At 47.6% G+C, this 21970-nt stretch overlaps 1 protein-coding gene across 5 annotated transcripts in view; it reads right to left on the reverse strand.

Moving 5' to 3' along the window:
* Window positions 1–21970, reverse strand: part of A1CF (APOBEC1 complementation factor) — an 80847-nt gene that overhangs the window by 18414 nt on the left and 40463 nt on the right. For 4 of the 5 annotated variants that reach the window (XM_055322988.1, XM_055322985.1, XM_055322984.1 and 1 more), the window contains exons 3-7: window positions 21686–21820; window positions 18887–19017; window positions 13454–13692; window positions 7970–8134; window positions 654–751 (exon numbers count right to left, since the gene is read on the reverse strand). In XM_055322988.1, coding sequence (XP_055178963.1) covers window positions 654–751; window positions 7970–8134; window positions 13454–13692; window positions 18887–19017; window positions 21686–21820 — 768 coding nt within the window. The remainder of the gene's footprint in view (window positions 1–653; window positions 752–7969; window positions 8135–13453; window positions 13693–18886; window positions 19018–21685; window positions 21821–21970) is intronic. The other variant, XM_055322989.1, reaches the window with a different exon arrangement.

Raw genomic sequence — 21970 nt, forward strand, 5'->3', positions numbered from 1 at the left:
GTTCTCATCTTATTTTTCTGCAGACTTCTAGCCTGTTGACAAGTATCTTTGTTTTTTTTTTTTTTGTATCCCAGACATTATTTCATAAGACAAGTGGTCTATAGAAGGGATTTCATGTTGGTTGCATTGATAAGTAAATATGATACTAGTTTCTATGTACACATCAGGAGAAAGGATTTTAGAAGTTCCCAGACCCCACTCTTGGCAAGAGGAAAAGATCCAGAGCCTTCCAAAGTAGGGAGAGCAAACTCTAAGGACAGAATGACAACAGAATTGACCTGTTTTCTGGTCATCAGCCTCCGAAATACTGCATTAACGAGGTGATAATCTCATAAAGTAATGAGAGAAAGCTGGACCTGAGAAGAACATCCTTGAAATAATGTCCTCCAGCCCCCCACTTTGTAAAGAAATTTAGGGCTTGTGACTTGTTCAAATCACCCCAAAATTAGAGCTAGAGCGAAACACAGGTGCCACATCTCCACTGTGTTTTCGATACTTCTGTTCATCTTCAATGGACCTGGGCAGCCTTGTCAGAGGCGGAGAAAGCCTGAGTGACACACTTACAGGATCGTTCTTTTGAATAAAATTTCTGCACCACATTTGGGTGAGTGTGTGTGTGTGTGTGTGTGTGGGGGGGTGTTGTCCTACATTACCTTCCCATTTAAAGCTTTCATAGCCTCAACAGCATCTTCTCGATTACTGAAGTGCACAAAAGCATAGTCTCGGATCTTCTTTACCCTTTCCACAGCACCTGGAAACAGAAAGTTGGCCCCATTAGCAAACCGGAGAAAACCCAGGGAATGATACACATTAGCATTTTGCTTCCAGGAGTATTTGATTTTTTTTTTTCTTTTTGGAGACTCATTATTTAGGTCAAAATCTCATCGAGAATATTTGGTGTGTCCAGGTTTACAATTCTACACATTCAACAGAAGCTTTTGTTTGTAATTTTTTATATCCCCTGTAGTCTGCCTTATTGTTAATTATGGATTTGTGTTTTCCACTTCCTAGATTATAGGATCTTCAAGGATAGAGGCAGTATCTTATTTGGTCTAGCATAAAATATAAAAGATAGTAACTGATAATTCAGTAAAATATTTGTTGAATTGATTTGAACTTAACTATTGGCCATCCTATAAATCTATACTTAGGTGATTGGCTTTAAAATTTTTAAGGCTTTTAGAAAAAATTTAATGGCTTTTTCCCCCCAGAAAAATATTGTGTCTCTTGATTTATATAATAAAACTTTAGGATTAGGAGACACTTTAGCAATGATTTAAGTTCTTAAAAAATTCATTTGACCTTAATGTATTTATTTTTAACTTAAAGATTAGGAATATGGGTTCTGACAAGGGAAGTAAGATTCATGAGTTGACACAGCTAGGAACTAGAATGCAAACCTTTAAACTGCTTATCTGAGATTCTTTTGATTTAAAAGAAGAAAGTAATTTCTGAAAGAACGTGGGAAAACCAAGATAGTTCCTTATCAAGGTGTTCGTAATATCTAAACGTTGGAAACAATGTAGATATCCACTAAGTCTACCTTGTGGAATGTCTCCTACAGAAGCCCTCCTATTTGCAAAAGGACCATGCATGAGGACATTAACTCTACCACTGTTGAAAACTCCACCACTGCGAAAGTCCATTCCCATGAGATTGATGAGACCTAGTACATTTATACCCAATAAAATGTCTTTAAAGAGAACAAGTAGACCTACATAGACTTACATGGAAAGATTTAAGACCCTATTATCAAATTTAAAAAGCTGTGAAATCATGAGGATAATACTGTCACATTTAGGTTTTTTTTTAAGATTTTTATTTATTTATTCATGAGAGACACACACACACACACAGAGAGAGAGAGAGAGAGAGAGAGAGGGGAGGGAGAGGCAGAGACACAGGAAGAGAGAGAAGTAGGCTCCCTGTGGGGAGCTCGATGTGGGACCTGATCCTGGGACTCTAGGATCATGCCCTGGGCTGAAGGTAGATGCTTAACCGCTGAGCCACCCAGGCATCCCTACACATTTAGGTTTTCAAAATCCCACCCACATCTGTGCATGCATAAATATGAATATAGACAGAGAAAGAGAAATGGAAAGATACCAACCAAACTGTTAATAGAGGTTACTTTAGGAGTGGGGAGAAAATTCGGAGAGAATAAAGGGAGATTTCATATTTTAATTTTCATTCTTTGGTATTTTGCAAATATTTGCAATGCTCATTGATATCAATTGTGTAATTAAAAAATAACAAATCAACCGAACCTAATTTTATATCGAGGAACTGCGTATGTTGATGGTAATATAGAAAAATAATAAAAAAAGGTTTAGCAAAATAGTTGAACTTTGTATTTTATGTTTTATTACTAAAATGTTGCTAGAGAATATTGCTGATGACTCAACATGAAAGAGAAGCTTTTCCTGGAGTGAAGGTAAAACGGACACCTGTGTAACTTGTTTGCAGTTTGCTAACAGGTTAGCGTTGCCAGCTGTCCTCTTTCGGTGACACTCACTAGGGTGTCCTGGAGAGACTGGGTTTCTTCCATCCTAGTTGCCCGACCTAACCTATGATGGGACCCTTTCCCAGGGAGGACCGGAAGGGAAGATGAGGGTTCTTCTCTGTCCTCTCCCTATCGAGATTCAGTTATCGATCCTCTTAGATTCAAGGTCACAAAAGCAATTAGACTTTTCACTCTACCACGTGGTTCCACGCGCTGTAAGTTGTCTTCTTTTGGAATAACGGCAGGGCTGAAATGTGAGGATCGTTTGAAGACATTGTCATACTTCTCTCTCTTCTCTCAGCTTCCCACCCTTGGCTTCTCATGGCAACGGTTGTCCAGAGCAAAATCGTCTGGTGAGGCTGAGGTGTTTGAGACTGTGATGCATGGACATTAACGGAACCAATTCATTGAGTTAACGAGTAATTAACTGAACTTCCAGCATGGTCTCCGTGTGCCTTCAGTGTAGGTGGATCACCTACGGTGACATAGCCCCACGGCTTGTTCGGGTGATTTAGAGGTGAAAGGGGTGCCATTGAGGGTCTCTGTTGTTCCAGTCTTGGCTCCATTTGTTCTTCAGCCCCGTCCTTCTTCTGGGCTCCACTTGACTAGATGAATAGGACCTGTTTCAGGGGCATCATGGTATTGTCTTCATCCAGGGCCGCCTAGTAGGTTGTGCATAGATCTAGGCTGCTCTATAAATATACACGGAGCGAGCAAACACCACCAGTCAATTCACACTCCAGCTTCTCTCACTCACATTCATTAGGCGGCATTTCAGATGGTGATGGGTCTAAATGTCCTTTAATGCCGCTCGCAGATAAATACACCGGCTTGCATTTTTAAGCAACATTGTTCAGCTGCACCTGGTTTTGGAAATCTTAAGGAACGAAGATGTAGCCTCATAAAACAAGTTAGAAAATGAGAGTTTGGTCTTCTGTACAATAGGATTCACCACGTGGGTTATTGTCCTATGTGGCTGCTTTAATTTCCAGGAGTTTGTTCACTGATTGATCATTGTTTGGCAGAGGGCGGAGGCGATGTCAGTGGTGATCATCGTGCTGATGCAAAGGACTCCGAAGTCATAATACAGGGAATTGGGAAAATACTGCTCTATTCATGATCAACTTGTTAGCAGTGCATCCATGACCCGAAGAGAAACACATCTGCAAGCCGCAAGGAAGCTCATCTGGGGGCCATGGTTCTCCAAGTGGGGTCCTCAGGCCGGCAGCAGCTTCCCCAGGAACTTCAGAGAAATGCCAGTGCTGGGACCCACACTCGACGCACTGAATCACCAACTCCTGGGGTGCGGCCCACAGGCTGTTTTAAGCCTTCCCGGGGATTCAGATGGACAGGAAACTGTTTTAGGGAGATTAGATTTTGTAGCACGATTGTAATTGCAATTTCAGCAGATAGCCTGAAGCTATACTGGGGAAGAACCTACATTTTTCAGCCCATTTCTATTCTGATTATCATTTATTTCTCTGAGTGGCAGTAGGATATTTTCAGGTTAATCAGTGTTAAAACTATAGGGTGAAAGATTTGCTGGGAATATTCGGGCTCCTCTGAGGGATCTAAACTTCCAGTAGGATTTTTAAAGAGTTATTTTCCTGTTTCTCTCTGTAAATTTTCCTAGAGAAGTATAAACACACCCTTTCCACTGGAAAATAAACTCGTTAGCCCTGATTTTTTCTTCCTAATACAGCAAATGTCTGCTGGTCCTCCACCCTCTTTTGTGGAGTGCCAAGAGGCAGCCACACATCACTGTAGACCTCCAAGTTGTGCCACCAGAAGGAGAGAGGAGAGACGGAGAGAGCAAGCCAGCATTTATTATTTTCATTATAACCAGGAGGACACGAGCTCATGTCTCTCTTTAATGCGACAAGCTGATAACCGGTGACCAGGAAAGGAAGCAGCCTTTTAGGTGTTTCCCATTCCAGCCCTTTCAAAAGAGCAAAAACAGGGCAGCCCCGGTGGCGCAGCGGTTTGGCGCTGCCTGCAGCCTGGGGTGTGATCCTGGAGACCCGGGATCGAGTCCCACATCGGGCTCCCTGCATGGAGCCTGCTTCTCCCTCTGCCTGTGCCTCTGCCTCTCTCTCTCTGTGTCTATGAATAAATAAATAAAATCTTAAAAAAAAAAACAAAAGAGCAAAAACAAAACAAGAAGGTTAAGGTCTTACTTAGATAAAAGGAAGAACTATATCGTGTATCTGGCACCACCGTGCATTTCTAGAACCTCTTCATGAACTCAGACTGAAGGCCTGTAACTAGTAAGCATTTCTGAGTCCTTTCCCCCGCCCTGGGTAGCCACCGCTCTGCTCTGTCTCGATGACTGAGCCTACCTAAGGAACCTCGGATACCTGGCACCTGTTACGTCCTGCTGACTGTCTTGTGTCATCACGCTCGTGTCTCCGAGGTGCATCCATGCCGTGTGCTGTGAGCCTGGTAGGCAAGTATCTGTGCAGGTCCCTGCTTTTCCTTATTTTGCGTGTACGCCCTGAAGTGGAATTGTTGGATTACATGGTGATTATATGTTTTTTGGGACCCAGTGTACAGTTTCCCACAGCGACTACATTATTTTGTGTTTCTGTTTATATGGCACATGGTTCTAATTGCTCCACAGCTTCCCCCAACATCTCTGTCGTCTTCTTTGATTACTACTACTACTACTACTACTACTACTACTATTGATATCTTGGCAAGTGGAAATGGTTTGGGGTTGTATTTCCCTGGTGAATAGCGAGTGATGCTGAACATCTCTTAATGTGCGTGTTGACCATGTGTGTGGCAAGTGGACAATATCGATCGTTGAACAAATACACATTTCCGTTTTTACTTAATCTTTGGTTGATGTATTGTTTGCAGACATTTTCTCTTGTTCTGTGGGTTGCTGTTTCAGTGTCGCAAATGTCCTCTGATGCAGTTTTTAATTTGGATGTAGTTCAATTACTCTATTTTTAATTCGTCGCCTGTACTTTTAATACCATCCAAGAGTTTATTGCCAAATCCGAAGTCATGAAGCTTTACCTATATATTCCTCTAGTGATTTTTAAAAATATTAGCTTTCTTTTTATTAGTCCCTGATCCATTTTCAGTTAACTTTACCAATTGTATAAATCCAGCCCCACTTTATTATTTGCATGTGGGCATGTCATTCTCAATATAGTTTATCAAAAAGGTTGAAAAAAAGGAAGTATCAAAAATAAGGTGGGAAGTCAACACAAAGCGGAATGTGGTGGAGCAACATCTACATGCACACATGTTATTCCTCTGCCCACAGATGCATCGACATTCAGATCTCAGCTCACATGTCACTTCTCCTAAACGTGAGTCTTGTCTGCACCCCAAGGGTAGGCTGTCATGGCTGTGATTCTTCTGGAGCATCTTTTTTTGGTGGGGAGGGGTGGAGGGAGAGGGAGAGAGAGAATCTCAAGCAGGCTCCCCACCAAGCAAGAAGCTGGATTCTGGGCTCCATCTCATGCCCCTGAGATCATGTCCTGAGTTGAAATCAAGAGTCAGACACTTAAGCAGCTGAGTCACCAGCTGTCCCTCTTCTGGAGCATCTTAAACTCCTTCCACACACACATCACACCTGTTTGCTCCTCCCACAGTGCCTAGCACATGGGAGCTACTGAAGTAATGACAGCTGAATGAGTGAGTGAGTGAGTGAGTGAGTGAGTGGAATAAGGATGGGAGCTGGAGGTGGAAGGGGATAATTATTACTGTTAAGCATGTGGTTTTGCCCAGACCTGGATTTGAATCTGTGATTTACCACTGGTTAGTTGTATGACCCTGAGCTAGCAACTTATCTGCTCCAGGTCCTGGTGTTCTCACCTTTACAATCACGGAAGTGATACAGTGACCTGCATCCCAGGGTTGTGGTGCTGAGGAGGTGACACCTGCTGAGAAAGTGCCGAAGGGAAGCCTGGCACAGTCACTTGCAGCCTCTGTGTTAGTGATGGGCTCACAGCTGGTGCTGTGGGGTCACACATTGCACTACAATGTCAGGAAGGCGGGGTTCCTAAAGCCTGGAGAAGGACAAAGCTGGTGCATCTCCAAAAACGGGGAAGTGGCATCCTTACTAGTCACGGGTGCAACAAATCATCAGCTTATTCTGTTACACCTGACCCAGCACCCGGAGCTGGCCACGTGACCAATGGAGGGGACTATTCTCAGGCCGAGTTGACATGATGGCACCATGGCTCGTGCTTATCAGCAAGGTAGAGGGATACTCCCTGGAGTCAGAAAAACCCTGGTTTATGGAAAGATGTTACCACAGTGATAAATTTAGGCCAGAGTGTGTTCCAAAACCTGCTAATTCCACAAGATGGCTGGCCAAAAAATGAGATCCCTGGTCCAGAAATTTGGGAAGCCATCCTACATCTCCTTTTGGAGACTTTCAAAGCATATTAGAAGGTTAAGGACTCTGAGAAGTCCTGCAATAAAAAAAATCTGTTTAATTTTCCTGAATCTGGTGTTTATAGATTTACTTGATCAAGGACCCCTTCTATCAGTAGCTTCTACTAACCATCCACAGAATTAATGTTCTGCATAACTGGCTTCGGGAAATGTTTGTTTGGACATTCTTCCCTGATATATTTTACCTGTCTCACTGTTGTAGTTCCTATAGGAGAAAAGAGCAGTGAGGCCTGAATCTCATGGTATAAAACTGATACTGCAAAATATTGACAAGATGAGCAATAATAATTATCCCCCCACCTCCCTCTGTTCCTTTCCCTTCCACTTTACCCAAATGAGTTTCCTAGGATTAATTCCCACCTTCCTATGTATGTACCTGATATTGTAATCATATTCCATTTGATCAGTGGTTCTCAATGGAGGGCAATTTTGCCCTCCAGGGCAAATGTCTGGGGATATTTTGGGGTATTATGTCTTGGGGGTTGCTACTGGCATCCAGTCGGTAGGGGTGTGGGATGCTGTTAAAATTCCTATATTGCTCAGGAGAGACCCCCCTGCCACAACCAAGAATTATCTGACCGAAAATATTAAGATCCCTGAGGCTGAGAAGCCCTACCTGAGATTATAGCTCTGGGCGTGCATTCATCAACACAGTAAATATTTATTGAGCACCTACCATGAGCCAGGTACAGAGACAGGGGCTGAGGAGATGATCGAAACCAAAAACCCCTGATGAAATTTATAGTTTAGTGAAGAAAATCTGCATTAGTGAAGTAACCACATGGGTAATGGTAGAGTCATACTGCCGATAAATGTTGTAGGACCATGTGTCCCTTCTTTGCTTTATTTATAAAAAAATTATAAAAAATATATATAAAAATATAAAAAAAATTATAAAAAAACATATTTCGGAATATGGTTGTTGTAGTCCGCGTGCAATTCTAAGAACGCAGAATGAAAGCTATTCTGTTTGTAGCCATGGTAAGTCATCTCAGGCGTAAGGGTTTTTAAAGCACAGCTGGAAAACGGAATCTACCTGGCATGTCCTACCTGGTTTAATATTGTTGAATTCTTTTTCAATCATCTCTTCCGAGGTAGACAGCATCAGATTTCTCACGTACAAGATTTTCACCGACGACATCGTGTCCTCATCAACCTCTACTTCCGGTTCCGCCCAGTCTACGGCGATAGGATGTCCCCATAACTGAATCCTTCCTGTCCAAAGGGATCACAAGTATGATTAGTTACGCAGAAATCAGGACAACATCATCTCAGTTCGCTGAGATGGCCTCTTAAATTCAACCGATGCTTTGAGGTCTTGATCGAGCAAGAAGACGGCTGTTACAGGAGGCGATTATTGATCTTAAGAAGCCTTCCAGATAAATGGAAGAGCTGGCTAGAAGGGCGTTCTCATGACAGACGGCTTGTTGTAATGACTGAGCACAAAGGGAACGAGGATGTTGTTGGAAATGGATCAGAAATGAGGCAGCAATGGGCAGGTTTGGGTCTTCGAGCAGCTGTCACAGGGGGAGGTAGTCATTACAAGGGAAACAGCAGAAGAGGAGAAAGGAACATATGGATTGAAGGCTCGGACAGAGAGTGACCTCATGAAGCCTCATAAAGATCATTGGGAGGTAGATCTGCTGCTGCTGGGATCTGCGTCACCAGGTGCCACCACCGAACTGTCTGACAACTGGTATGCGGGCAAGAGTGAGCAGGCCTCAGGCACCCCTCGTTTGTTCTCCGTCCCTTACACCTGGTCAGCTATGTCCCCTGATCAGCTGACCCCTCCGATTAGCCACGTCCCTTCCTACTTCTCTTCTCAACTTGGGAATCTGCAGAAAAAAAAATTTGTATCCCGATTAGGAAGACAAAGAGCAATGGAAAGGTCTGTGATGAGAAACTGAGCTCTTTGGGGAGGGGGTAGTTGTCACCCATGACCATGACGACATGTATTTGTGTATTTCTATAGTGGCAATTTATTGAGGGCATAACGTGTTTTCCATTCGCTACCTCAGTTTCTGCTCATAGTCACTCCATGGGGAGGAGACGGACTTTCTCGATTTCATGGAAGAGGAAATGAGCTTCAGAGGCACGAGTGACTTGCCCAGACCCACCTCACTTCTCCGTGGCTCCGTTTTCTTCTCTGCTTACACAGTCCTGTACCTCTACCTGGTGCGGAGCTGAGCTGAAGGGATAGTGGCGGGGGGGGGGGGGAATCAACTCAATTCCTACATTTGATTGGGAATCTTGTGTGCTTTTTATTAGTTGTTTTGGAAGAGCCTAAAGAAATACCCAACCTGAGGGGGCATCTGGTCGGCCAAGCATCTGCTTTTGGCTCAGGGCATGATCCCAGGATCCTGGGATTGAGCCCCATGTCGGGCTCCCTGCTCAGTGGGGAGTCTGCTTCTCCCTCTGCCTCTGCCCCTCCACTGCTCATGCTCTCTTGCTTTCTATCTCTCATAAATAAATAAATAAATAAATAAATAAACAAATAAATAAATAAATAAAATTAAAAAAAAAAGCACCCAACCTGAGCCCCCCTCACTGGTATGCTGCACCCAATTCCTTTCCACTCGCAACACCAGACTGTTAAATTTTCAGAATTATGTGAGCCAGTTGGTGTCATCTTGGTAGCTTGAAATTGGCCACCACCATGGTAGCATCAATACCATGGGGACCTGCCCGTGTTACATGGGGCTTGGATTACCCCTGGGAGTTGTCTAGGAAATATTGGCCAGCTCATCACTGACCCCAGGACTCTCCTTCCCAATTTTGATACGAGTGGTCCAGGCCTCCCGAGGCTTCTTAAAAGCACTTCAGCTAATTCAGCCCAAATGGAGAACACATGCCATCCATTGGCCTTTGCCCTCCTGGCCTGGGACCACAGGAAGCCGCCGGCCGCCTGAAGGCCTGCGGAAGGCTGAAGGGGACAGCATTGGAGGAGGTAGGGTGGGCAGTGGTCTCCCCAAGCATCCTCGTGGCAGTCAGGGTGGTAGGTGGATTTGGGAACATGGGCTTTGAAACCAGACACGTCCACATGTCAGATCACAGGCCTGGCTGGGAAGTGACCCCCCTAAACCTCAATCTCCTCATCTATAAAATTGGAATCATAAAAGTTGCGAGCTGGTGCTGCTGTGGAAATGAAAGATGATACACGTGAGGGACATGATCACGTTCCACTGAGGCAGTCTCCCCTTGAGTGTTTTGGGGTTTTGGGGGGGGTCTCTTTTCCTGCGTGTGTGGTTTCTTCGGAGCACTCTTTGGGTGCAATAGAGACATTTGTTGTTTTTGTTCTGTTTTTTAAAAGAATTTCCTTGGGAAGAGACCTAAGCCCGTCGTAGGTGCTGAGGAAATGTTTCCACACTGCGTGGCGGGCAGGTGTTCCTGCTGACCTCTCCCACGGGGCAGGGCCGGCCTCCAGCCTCAGCCGGTGGCGATGCCGTGGATCACAGAATTGGCCGCACAGCAAAATCACCAGGGAAGCTTAAAACACCGGGGCCCAGCTCTGCGCCCCAGAGCAGCAGACTCAGCTGATCGGGGGTCGGTTAGGTCTGTGTCGTTGGTTAGAAACCTCCTCGGGTTATTCGGATCTGGGGCCCCTGAGGGGCGGCGGCTGACTTACGCCGCAGGTTCTCAAACTGGGGTCTGGGGTAGCGGAGCAGCCCAGGAACTGGCTATAGATGCAAAGGAGCAGGTGCCTCGGCAGGTGTACGGACTCAGGGACTCTGGGGGCCCCCCCGCGGTGCCACTTTCCCACGCCCTCCAGGTGACCCCGCATGGGCTGATGCTGGGGCCACATGAGAGCCTCCCCAGAGCGTCCTCGGAGCTGGGCGCCGGCCCGTGTCCATGCACACCTGGGGAGGGAGCAGCCGCCGTCCATGGGGAGGGAGGTGGCTGGGCGGAGGGTCACGAGAGGCCGCGATTTTCTCTCTGCCTCCAACTCTGGGTCAGTTAGGAAGGGAGAGCTTGTGGCCCTCGCCTGTTTTGCGTGCTGAAGACCGCCTTCTCTCACGCGAGGCTTTCCGGGGATGGGGCCCTAAGCCTCTGCCCTGGGGGGGCCTACGGTGAGGCAGCTGGTGGCGCGTCCAAGCACGTGGAGGCCTGGCCCCAGGTGCCAAGAAGGAGTAGTTGGCTCGGGCCTGTCTGTGGTGCGGCTGCTGGGGGCCCGGCCACGTGCTCCGTGGAGGGCTGCCCGGGGAGGCGAGGGCCGCTGCCCGCCCAGGCCCGCCGCACCCCGAGACACAGGCTCTGCCGGGCCACGTGCACTTTCCTTGGCGGAGGGCAGGTGCTCTGGGAACTCGGGTCTGGCCCCTGGAAACTCTTTTTCTCCCCTTCCTGAGCCTCTCTCACTGAGACCCTTCCTGGCCTCCGAGAAGCTTGCACATGTCTGATGGCGCAGGTGACGGAGAGAGGCAGCTGGCGTGGGCTGCCACGGGCCCGGGCTGGGCCCTGAAGGCCGGGGCGGTGCAGGGGGCAGGGCACAGGTCGCTCCAGCGGGGACGCAGCTTTCGGAGCAAACGAGATGAGAATCAGCGTGGCCTAAACCACAGGGGGGTCTGTCCCGCTGCAAAGAAGGGGCTTGCTGGGAAGTGGTGGGTGGCAGGTACGGCTGGGAGGGACTGGAGCCTTGAGGAATGGCCGCAGAGTCCAGTCTCCTCCGCAGCGAGCAGTGGGCGAGCAGCACCATTCAGCCCCTCGGCACACAGTGATCGGGTTCCTACTGCTTGCCCTGGAAAGGATGACGTGAGATTTGGGGGAACATGAGTAATCTGGTGGTGACGGTCGGGACGGAGCAGGTGAACAGTGGGGTACCTCCAAAAGAGAGCAGGGCTCGGAGAATAACCTGGAATTTTTGAAAAGAGTCTACGTTCAGCAAAACATGTTTTTAGACTCCAACCATAGTCTGACATCAGGATGGACACAGGGGACTTCTTCATGGCAGAAAAGAGGGCACCAAAGGGGGGCTCGCCGAGGGGCTCAGGACGCCTGCTGAGAAGCATCAGGGGTGCTCTGCACCCGTGCGGCTCAGGGTCTGCCCGCGGAAGCATCGTCCTTAAAAATACCCATCTCGGTAATGGATCCAGCAATCTGGGGGGGGGGCAGTCTCCTGCCCTCTCACTTTAGCTGCCTTCATTAAAATATTAATAAGATCTCTCCCGAGGCACCTGGGTGGCTCGGTCAGGTGACCCCTGACTGTTGGTTTCTGCTCAGGTCATGATCTCAGGGGCGGGAGCTCAAGACCCGGGTCTGGCTCCCTGCTCAGGGCTGAGTCTGCTCCACACTCTCTCCCTCTTCCTTCCCCTCTGCCCCTCCCCCCCATCAATAGATAAATCTCTTAAAAAAAAAAGTCATTCCCATCTTCCAATTTTGAAAACTTCTAGCCTCTGAATGAGTTAAAATAAAATTTTTTTTTATGGTTTAAAGTAGAGTCAACGCACACGTTACCTTCGTGTCAGGCGCACGACGTGGCGACTGGACAACTGTATGCGTTACGCTGTGCTCCCCACGAGAGTCACTACCGCCTGTGACCATAGGGCACTATTGCGATCCCACCGTGTTCCCTACGCTGTGCCTTCCATCCCTGTGACTTGCTCAGTCTGGTTCGTTTTTAAGAATGTGTATGGGGCGGGGGGGGGGCACCTGGATGGCTGCTGTTGAGCATCTGCCTTGGCTCAGGGCGTGACCCCCGGGTCCCGGGATCGAGTCGCGCATTGGGCCTGCTGCTCCCTCTGCCTGTGCCTCTGCCTCTCTCATGAATAAATGCATAAAACCTCAAAGAAAAACAAGAACATGTACGGGGACACTATAGGTGGTGTTGGTTTTGTCTCTAATTCTGGCGGCTCTTCCATGGTGCTCGGGAGAGGAGTTGATTCCACTGTCTCCCATTCCATCATTCTCGAAATCCCCTTGTTTTAATATTGATTCGACTTAATACCTTACTTTGGTGAGTTTTAGTGACTGTTTGAGAACGAGCAGAGGATTTTCAACAATTTCCCGAGGCCAGCCTGACCGAGGCAGGGCCCTGGGGTGGGGGCCTTTACACACAAGGGTTGACAGTCATTGCCCAGATAGGGCCCACCCGGTGGTGGTAGCACCCAGCAGGTGCCTGCCGTTGGAGGGCCACAGGCCTAACTGTTAGCCACGGCGGAGTCACCGGGGCAGTGTCACCGTCAGGCTCATCCTCCACGGTGAGGGACACCGGGCTCCAGTTCTAGCAGGCCTGCTAGCAGCCACACGGACCACCCAGGCACATGCTCACTTTTGAGGCCATCCTCCACTGTGACGCTTCGCGACAGGGTCAGGCTCGTGGCTCGGGATCACCCCAGGACACATGTGCTACACTCCACACATGGTTTTCAAAACCTCATGGGTGAAAGCTACGGGGGCCTGAGTGTACCGTGACCTAGGTGACAGGAGGGCTTGGAAGCCCACGGAAGCCCCTTGGGAGACCACGCGGCAGCCAGCGCCCGTGTCCCCGCCCGGTGCCCGGCGCAGGCGGCAGGTGGGGCTCCCTGGGGACGGGGTGCCTACCTGGCAGCAGCTTCCTTCGGGCCATGGCAGCCGTGCGATGACTCTCATACTCCACGAAGGCGAAGCCCCGGTTTCGGGTCTTATCTGCGGCGCTCGGGTAGACGATGACGTCGACGACGCCTTCGGTGACCTTCTTCATCTCTGCTAAGATCTCTTCTCTCTTCTTGGTCTTCGGGATGCCCCCCACAAACAGTCGACAGTTGTCCACGCTGGCACACACCCCGAGGAGGCGCCCGTTTCTGCAAAAATAAAACAAAACCGGAGGCAGGCACTCTTTCTGCTCGGCAGGGACCCCCACGTGAGTGGGGCTCCGGCCGGAGGTGGCAAAGCCTGTGACCGTGGACCCGACGTGGGGTGTGCTCACGTTTCCTGGCCCAGGGCTCCCTTCTTTCCCAGCCAAGTAGGGAAGGGAAGACTTCCGACACGACTGCCCCTACGAATTGTCCCTCATGGGGCACCCGGGGGGCTCCGTGGGCCAAGGTCTGCCTTCAGCTCAGGCCATGACCCCGGGGTCCTGGGATGGGGCCCCACGTCAGGCTCCCGGCTCAGCGGGGCGGCTGTGTCTCCCTCTTCCTTTCCCCCTCCCTCCTGGCTGGTGTGCGCTCTCTTTCAGATAAATAAATAAGTAAAATCTTTTTTTAAAAAAAGAAATGATCCCTTATGCTGGGCAGGTTTCCCTGTATTATCTCATTTGACCTAGCCGAGGAAGGTGGGCAGGGAAGGTGCTGGAGGAAGGCTGGAGGCCCCGAGAACTCAACGACCTGCTTAAGGTTTTGTAGACCGGGAGGGCTGGGGTTTACCTGCAGACTCTCGGGTCCCTCCCATCCTTTCCACGCGGGCCCGCCGAGGGCACGTGCATGCGTTCCTCCACCGGCAGGTGCAGAGGAAGCTCTTGGGAAGCGGGGTTGCTCAGGGAAAATGCATCAGAAACCTTTTGTGTATGATTTTGGGGCATATAGTGCCCCTTCTGGGAAAGTGTGTCTAGCCAAGAGATGAACACCAACAATCTTGTATCAGGACATTCGCTGCTATGATTTAAGATAGTCCCCAGATTGGAAATCAAAATATGCCCCCCTCCGGAACCGGTCTGATGCCTGGTGGCTGAGATTACGTTGACCCTGCGGAGGGGCCTTGCCCCCTCATGCCCATAGTCTGGCTGTAGCCTCAGTTCCCGATATACCACAAGCTAACAGCCATCTATTGGGTCATCTAAGAATGCCTCTTCCCCTTTGTACGTGTCCCCTGGGGTGGATGCTACTGCTCCGGCTGAGACTCACTGCTAAAGTAAAGATGAGCGTTTACACCGTAGACTGCTCGATAGCGCAGTAGCGTAGGAGAATATTTATTGGTTAAAACAGCAGCTCACACACACACAAAAAATCAGCTCATGAGATGCTACTGGCTTAAAAAAAAAAAAGACATCAAGATATGCATATGAGACCATGTTGATGAACACTGTACCGAAAACTTAGGAAGACCGTGCAAAGTAGAAAGCTGACGTAGTGATTATCTTGGGGGCAGTGGGATTGTGGACGGAAGGTGTGAACTTTTATTGCCTTTTTTTGGGCTGTTGTGTGGCTTTTGTAATAACAGGAAGTTAGTACAGTCATTAAAATGGGGAGAGCTCCTTTCACAGAAAGGACTTGCACGTCATGAATAGAAGCAATCCGCTTTCCCGGCACTGGCGGCCTCAGTGGGGTTGGGCCTCCGCCCTGCTCGCCCTCCCTGCCTCGCCGAGGACCTGGGGACCACGTGTCAGAGCTGCGACGCATCTCTTGCCGTCCGCTGAACATTGTCCAAGGAATGTGCTTTTCCTTGCAGGAAGGGAAGGGGGAGCTGAAGGAATATTTCAGGTTTTTTTTTAACTTAAAAAAAAAAAAACCTCCCTCTATTCCAAAATATTATTTCTTTAGCAATCCTGTTATTTTTGATGGAGGGCCCGCCAGGTGTCAGCGACCAGCAGGTGGAACCTGGAATCTCCGTGTCCTGGTTTTAAATTTGTGTGGTCGGTTGGGCGCATTCCCAGGACAGCTTGGCGACCAACAGCCATCGCTCGCTGGCCGAGGGCACGCGTGGACGTCTCCAGAAGCCCGGCATTTAGACAGAGCTCCGTGCATAGTTGATGATGATGAAGACGATGATAGGACGGCTCCGGGGCTTCTCCGGGGTGCGGGCCTTATCTACCCCGAGACGTAGCGGCTGAGAGCAAATCCAGGTCCGCCCCCCGTCTCTGCAGGGAAGATGCTCCCTGGCGGGACTGGTGGGGGCAGAGTGGACGTGGCTGGGATTGGTGTGCGGGGTCTCCGCTCCCCCGGCGGGTCCTGTGTACCCCGCACCTCGATGTGTAGGGCGCCTCTCAGCCTCCCCTCGCTTCTGGCGTCCAGCTGGACTTTGACTGGAATGTGGCCCCCAGCTTGCTCCCCAGATGCTTTGTGATGTGTCCCCCCAACCCCGGTCCCTCCACCATAATCCTCAGCGAACGTCCACGGCGCATGTGAGCTTTGCCTGCATCACCTATATTTTGGGAATGGCCAGGAGGGCGGCCCATATTCATGTCTCGTAGACGCCGCCGCCGGAGTTAATTCACAGTGTGCCGTCGCACATCTCTGCCACACGTCCCTGGTGTCCCCGTCTCACACCCTGTCCGTCCTGCAGAAGCAGGGGCAGGCCCACGAGGAACGGGGCGTCAGCACACGCGGCCATCTGCGCGGCCTACCTGAGTGGCCAGGTCCACATCCGTTTTGAGAATGACCCTCAGGCTTAGGCTGCTGGGGCTCCACGCAGGACCAAGGAGCGGGGCCTCTTCCGATCCCCGCCGCCCTGCACCTGTCATACCAAAAGGCTACGTTGACCTAGGGCTTTCCATGGCCCTTTCCCCAAACGCTTGTGTCTAGGTCGTCTCCATGCCAGACGCCCAGAGCGTGTGAGTAGTTAGGTGCTGACGGTAAAACCATTGCTGGAAGAGGTCCCAGGATTTAATCTGCTCTGGTCGCCTGGTTCCCACGCCAGACAACCCCCCGCATACCAGATGCAGCTCTCCTGGCTCCCTGGAGGCCTGCGTGGGAGGGGAACTCCCAGGACTTCCCTCCAAAACTCTGCTCCACGATCTGACCCGCGGCCTGAGTGGCCAGGCCACGCTGGTTGCCCGTCCATTCTGTCTTTTTGTGACTAAGGGACTGAAGAAACATGACCCAGTAACTGGTTTACAGAATTCTAAGGACAATAATGCAGGACTTATTTAGGGCCTAGAGGGAGTGAGAGGAAATAAATGGCAGGAAAGCCCTCTGTATTCATGCTGAGGATGACATCAGTTTTGAGACGCAGAAACATATGAAAATTATTTCTTAGAATTGCTGAATGTGCTAATATGTAAGAGGTCCATCATTCATCGACCCATTACTGTGTTCCAGACGCCAGGGTAAATGTCTAAAAGTCTATAGTATCCCCGCCATCACCGCTCTGACGTGCGTTCACGTAGTAGCCCCACTTTCGGGATGAGGACACTGAGGCTCGGGGAGATAAAGCCACTCGCTGGCACTCGGGTAAAGCCTGTCCGACCCCAAAGCTGTTGCTTTTCAACCGCAGTACAGGTCTCTCTTCCAGGGGGCTCAGGGCTTCCTTTGAGAGATGATTTAGGACAATTCTGTCCGTAGGTGAAGCTTGTAGGACTCAGGCAATTTCATACGTTAGTCCCATTTCCAGTTGATAAAATCCAGTTAATTGACTGCACAGGGTCAATTATGCCCTGGAAGCTTCCACTGGTCCCATGATTTGCAATATCATCCAAGTCTGGCTGGCCCTGCGACCTCTCTCCTGGCTCCGATATCGTACACGCCGTCCCCTCTTCAACAGCTCCCCCGGGGAAGTCTCATGCGAATCTCAACTGTGACTTCCCCCAAACTGAGCTCCCCACGTCCCGGCTATTCCTCCGGTCTTCCCACCTCAAGGGCACCACCTCATCCACAGATGCTGGGACCAACATCCTCGCCTTCCTCCCCGAGTTCTAACACTGCTTACACTCTCTAAATCCAATGTTTAGCCAGTCTTGTCTGTTCAACCTCCAGGCCGGACCCCATGCCCGACCCCTGCGGCACCTGCACCACCAGCCCCTGTGCACCTGCTGCAATCCCTTGTCTAGACCTAGACTACTCCCCGCTTTCCCTCTGGCTTCCCTGCTACAGTCCATGCTGCATCCAACAGCCAGAGTTCTGTTTTAAAAAGCATGAATCTAAAAAAAAAACAAAAACAAAAAACACATGAATCTAATGGAATGTTTTCCCTTTTTATCAGAACAGAAGGCAGATCTTGAATCATGGAGCATAAGGCTCTCAGACGACGCTGCCCTCAGGTCTCCTCTCTGTTTCTACCTCCTCGGCTTTGTTCTCCAACACATTGAACTTGTTCTCGTTTGGGGGCCTTGGCACTTGCTGTTCTTACTCTCCGGAATAATCCTCCTCCAGACCTGGCCGTCCTGGCTGGCTCTTTGCTTTCAAGTCTCAGGTAAAATTGTACTTTCCTGGAGAGTATTTTTTTTTTTCTTTTCAAAAAAGATTTTATTTATTTATTCACGAGAGAGGCAGAGACACAGGCCGAGGGAGAAGCAGGCTCCCTACGGGGAGCTGGATGCGGGACTCGATCCCAGGACCTCGGGGTCATGGCCTGGGCCGAAGGCAGATTCTCCACCCCGAGCCACCCAGGCGCCCCTGGAGAGTGTTTTCTTAAATGCACCAAGTTAGAGTGGCCACCTCCTCACAGGTGTTTTTTTTTTTTCTTAATTTTTTTTTAAGTGTAGCTGACACACAACGTGACATTCATTTCACAGTGATTCCGCTTCTCTATTTTCCTCTGCTCAGCACCATACAGCACTATTACAATACCCTTGATTCCATGCCATGTGCTGTGCCATTCGTCCTGGTGACTTACCCCATAACTGGAGGCTGTGTCTCCCCTCTCCCCTTCACCCATTTTGTCCAGCCTCCCTCCTCCCCCTCTGGCAACCATCAGGTTATTCCCTGTATTTACAGGTCTGGTTCTGCTTTTTGTTGGTCTCATTTGCTTCTTTTAGAGTCCTCATGATTTTCATAGTCCTAAAAAATCTTCTATCTCCATTTGCTTACGACGAGGATAGGAAAAGGCATCTTGAAATTTCCAGTATTTTGAACAGTGCCCATCACAACCACATTTGTGCAACAGATGAATTAATGATTTTTGTTTCTTTGAGCATTTCACAAAACTTAGCTTGGTACCTTAGGTAATGTTGACATTAAATAAACATTTTATCAAATTGATTTTCACCAAGGAAAAGATGCCTTTTTTTTTTTAAATGTCCAGTCTGGCTGTCTTTTGCATAGACTGTATTAGATAAGTTTGATGGAAGAACAGATACAGGTGCATTGTCTGCTTCACTTTTTAACCACAAGAGGTAGATCTTACCTAATTTCGTAGTTGTTAAGTTGCTTGATTGCATCCTTGGCTTCCTGTCTATTTGAGAAAGTTACAAATGCATACCCTCTATTGTTGCCATTAAAATCCATCATCATTCTCATTTCATAAATTTTACCAATCTACAAGTAAAAGAAAGAGAGAATCCACGTTTGTCCATTTGTACTTCCAAATGAAAACACACACACACACACACACACACACACACATACACACTGTTTTCTGAAGTCTTATCTCTGCCATATTTGGCATTTGCATCCTGTGGGGAATGGTTTGCATATTTTCATGCTGGGTTCAGATCTGTTATCTGACTCATGGGCAAAGTCAAGTTATTATTATTTTTTCTTTTTTTTTTCAAAGTCAAGTTAAAGAAAGCGCGTACAAATGCATTTCAGCTTGACTTCGCAGAATATGTTTTCAACAGAGCAAATGGCCTTTCCTTTTTTTTAAATAATAAATTTATTTTTTATTGGTGTTCAATTTGCCAACATACAGAATAACACCCAGTGCTCAAAGTAAATAAAAATTTTAAAAAACTAAAAAAAAAAGGGATCCCTGGGTGGCGCAGCTTAAATTCATAAATTCTTTTTCAATTCTCCATTCACTCCACCTTTTAATTATCATCCTATAAAAATATATACCAAAAAAAAAAAAAATATCAAAAACCCAACCAACCCCCCAACCCCCCCCCCCCCCCACCCCCCCCTATACATACCTATCCCTTAAAAACCCCCCCAACAATATTAAACATATTAAAGTTTCACCCATAAACACAATCATCCCAAAAAAAAAAAAAAAAAATAAAAAACTTCTCCCCAAACAACATTTTCTCTCTCTCTCTCTCATCTCTCTTTCTATCTCTCTCTCTCTCCTCTCTCCCCCCTTACCATATTTCTATTCCCATTTCACCCCCCTTCTACACCTTCACCTCCATTCAAACCGTTATTATCTCCACTATTCTCACTTTTCATCCCCTCCTCTCAAAAATCATCAAATAAATACAAATCACACCTAAACATACTAAAACACTCAAATTACTCCATCCATAAACAACCACCCAATCCCCCCATTCAATAACCAATTCAATTCATCAAAACAATTCCTAACACCCACCATTACACACATCATCAATTTATCATATATAATACTTAATAAGATTTTCATCAAGTTATAACATTAAAATACAACAACTAAAACAAAATTATCATTTAATAATCTTTAATCTATTTATTATAACTTTATCATCAGTACATCATTAAAAAACAACACCATCCCACTTACCCTGACCTCCCACCGCAGTGACCCGCACCTGAGCCCGTACAACTCCACCTCTCCCTACCTCACAACACTCCTGGGTCACCAAAGCTCTTCTTCGTTTTACCGCCCTTTCCTGCTCCTCGCACATCACTAATATCTAAAAATCGCAGATATCTATCTCCAATTAAATAAAAATAAATATAGAGATCTGTTATCATTCTCAGAGTGATAAACCAGACTCAATAATTTATTCTTGCTGGCCACCGTAGGATGAGTGGCCCTAATAGATAGGAGAGGCATATGCAGGAAGAAGAGGTGTTATTAAATTTTTTTTAAATTTATGATAGTCACACACACACACAGAGAGAGAGAGAGAGAGAGAGAGAGAGAGAGAGAGAGAGAGGCAGAGACATAGGCAGAGGGAGAAGCAAGCTTCATGCACCGGGAGCCCGATGTGGGATTCGATCCCAGGTCTCCAGGATCGCGCCCTGAGCCAAAGGCAGGCGCTAAACCGCTGCACCACCCAGGGATCCCCAGAAGAGGTGTTATTAAATGTGTGCTATTACCTCAGTGATTGGTTACCTCCTGACCCAGCCTCCCCCACCCCAGGGTACTCAGTGGTGGACGTTTATCTATCCCGGGCTCATTCAGAAAGAGTTCAAGCATGCTTCATCTGTTTCAGATGTTTCGTGGTGCTCATTTTCAAGTTCAGTACATAAAATTCTTAAAGGATTAAATCCTTATAATTTGTGCATGTGCCAAGTGATGTCATTCATATAAAATTAGGAGCAGTTCTGAATCTGAGGCTGAGTTATACACATACGCACAACTGATTTTGGCATTTAGGGAAAGAAATAACCAGACTAGATTTTTTCTAAATTTTCCAGGAATGTGGTTGTTGAAACACAGCTTGGTAAAATATTGAAAATAAATTTTAATTTTCTGTTCTCCCTGTAACTTTGGGTTTAGTAACCATATGTGACTTGGAATTACAACTAAGGACATGTTCCTTAATTATATAATGACTTTGAGAAAGCACATTATTAATCTTATTGATGCACTAGGGCAGACAAATTCAAACCTGTGGAAGGAAATTTCATTCTGAGTCAGTGTCTAGGTACACCTTTGAGCCATGACAAACACACACACACACTCTTTGAATGGGAACATGGTACGCTTTAGGAAGCCATATTAAGAGGTCAAGTTGGAGCAATGTCTTATTCTGGAGAGGTTGTTGTATTATTATAGAATGGGATCTTGCCTCAAACTCAGTGCATCTCTACAGATCAAGGATCAGAATTTGAAAGTTAGCAGCAGCAGTAGTTCAAGCAATCAAATAACAGGAAGAGCTACGTCTTCCTGTTACAGTGACAATAAGGGGACAGCCACTAACAGGAAGGTTTTGACTCTGTCCATGTTGAGGAATGGCAATTGGAAGAGAAGCCACCACCGACCAAGACGAATGAGTGCTAAACAAAGTGTGCAATATTTTTCCCTTGAAAGATAAGAAAAGATATTAAATTTTGGACTCACTTTTTCACATAGTGGTATAAGTTCATCCTCAAAAAGGTCTCGGGGAAGTTTTCCAATAAAAATTTCACAGCCTCTTTCTGGGGGTGCAGCATCCCAGCCCGGTGGAGGGCCGCCATATTTTCTTTGTCCATTTTCCTGCAAATTCCAGGTGGATTGTATGAGGCAGAGAAGAAAACAATAAAACCTTTAGTTCAAGTTCCTCAATTATTTTCAGGATCATGATAAGGAACCTATTTATCATTGACAGGTAATAGTGAACTGGTCAGAGGATAAAATCAAGTTCTC

This window comes from Nyctereutes procyonoides, unplaced genomic scaffold (assembly GCF_905146905.1).
Source record: "Nyctereutes procyonoides isolate TBG_1078 unplaced genomic scaffold, NYPRO_anot_genome, whole genome shotgun sequence".
Classification (NCBI taxonomy): Eukaryota; Metazoa; Chordata; class Mammalia; order Carnivora; family Canidae; genus Nyctereutes; species Nyctereutes procyonoides.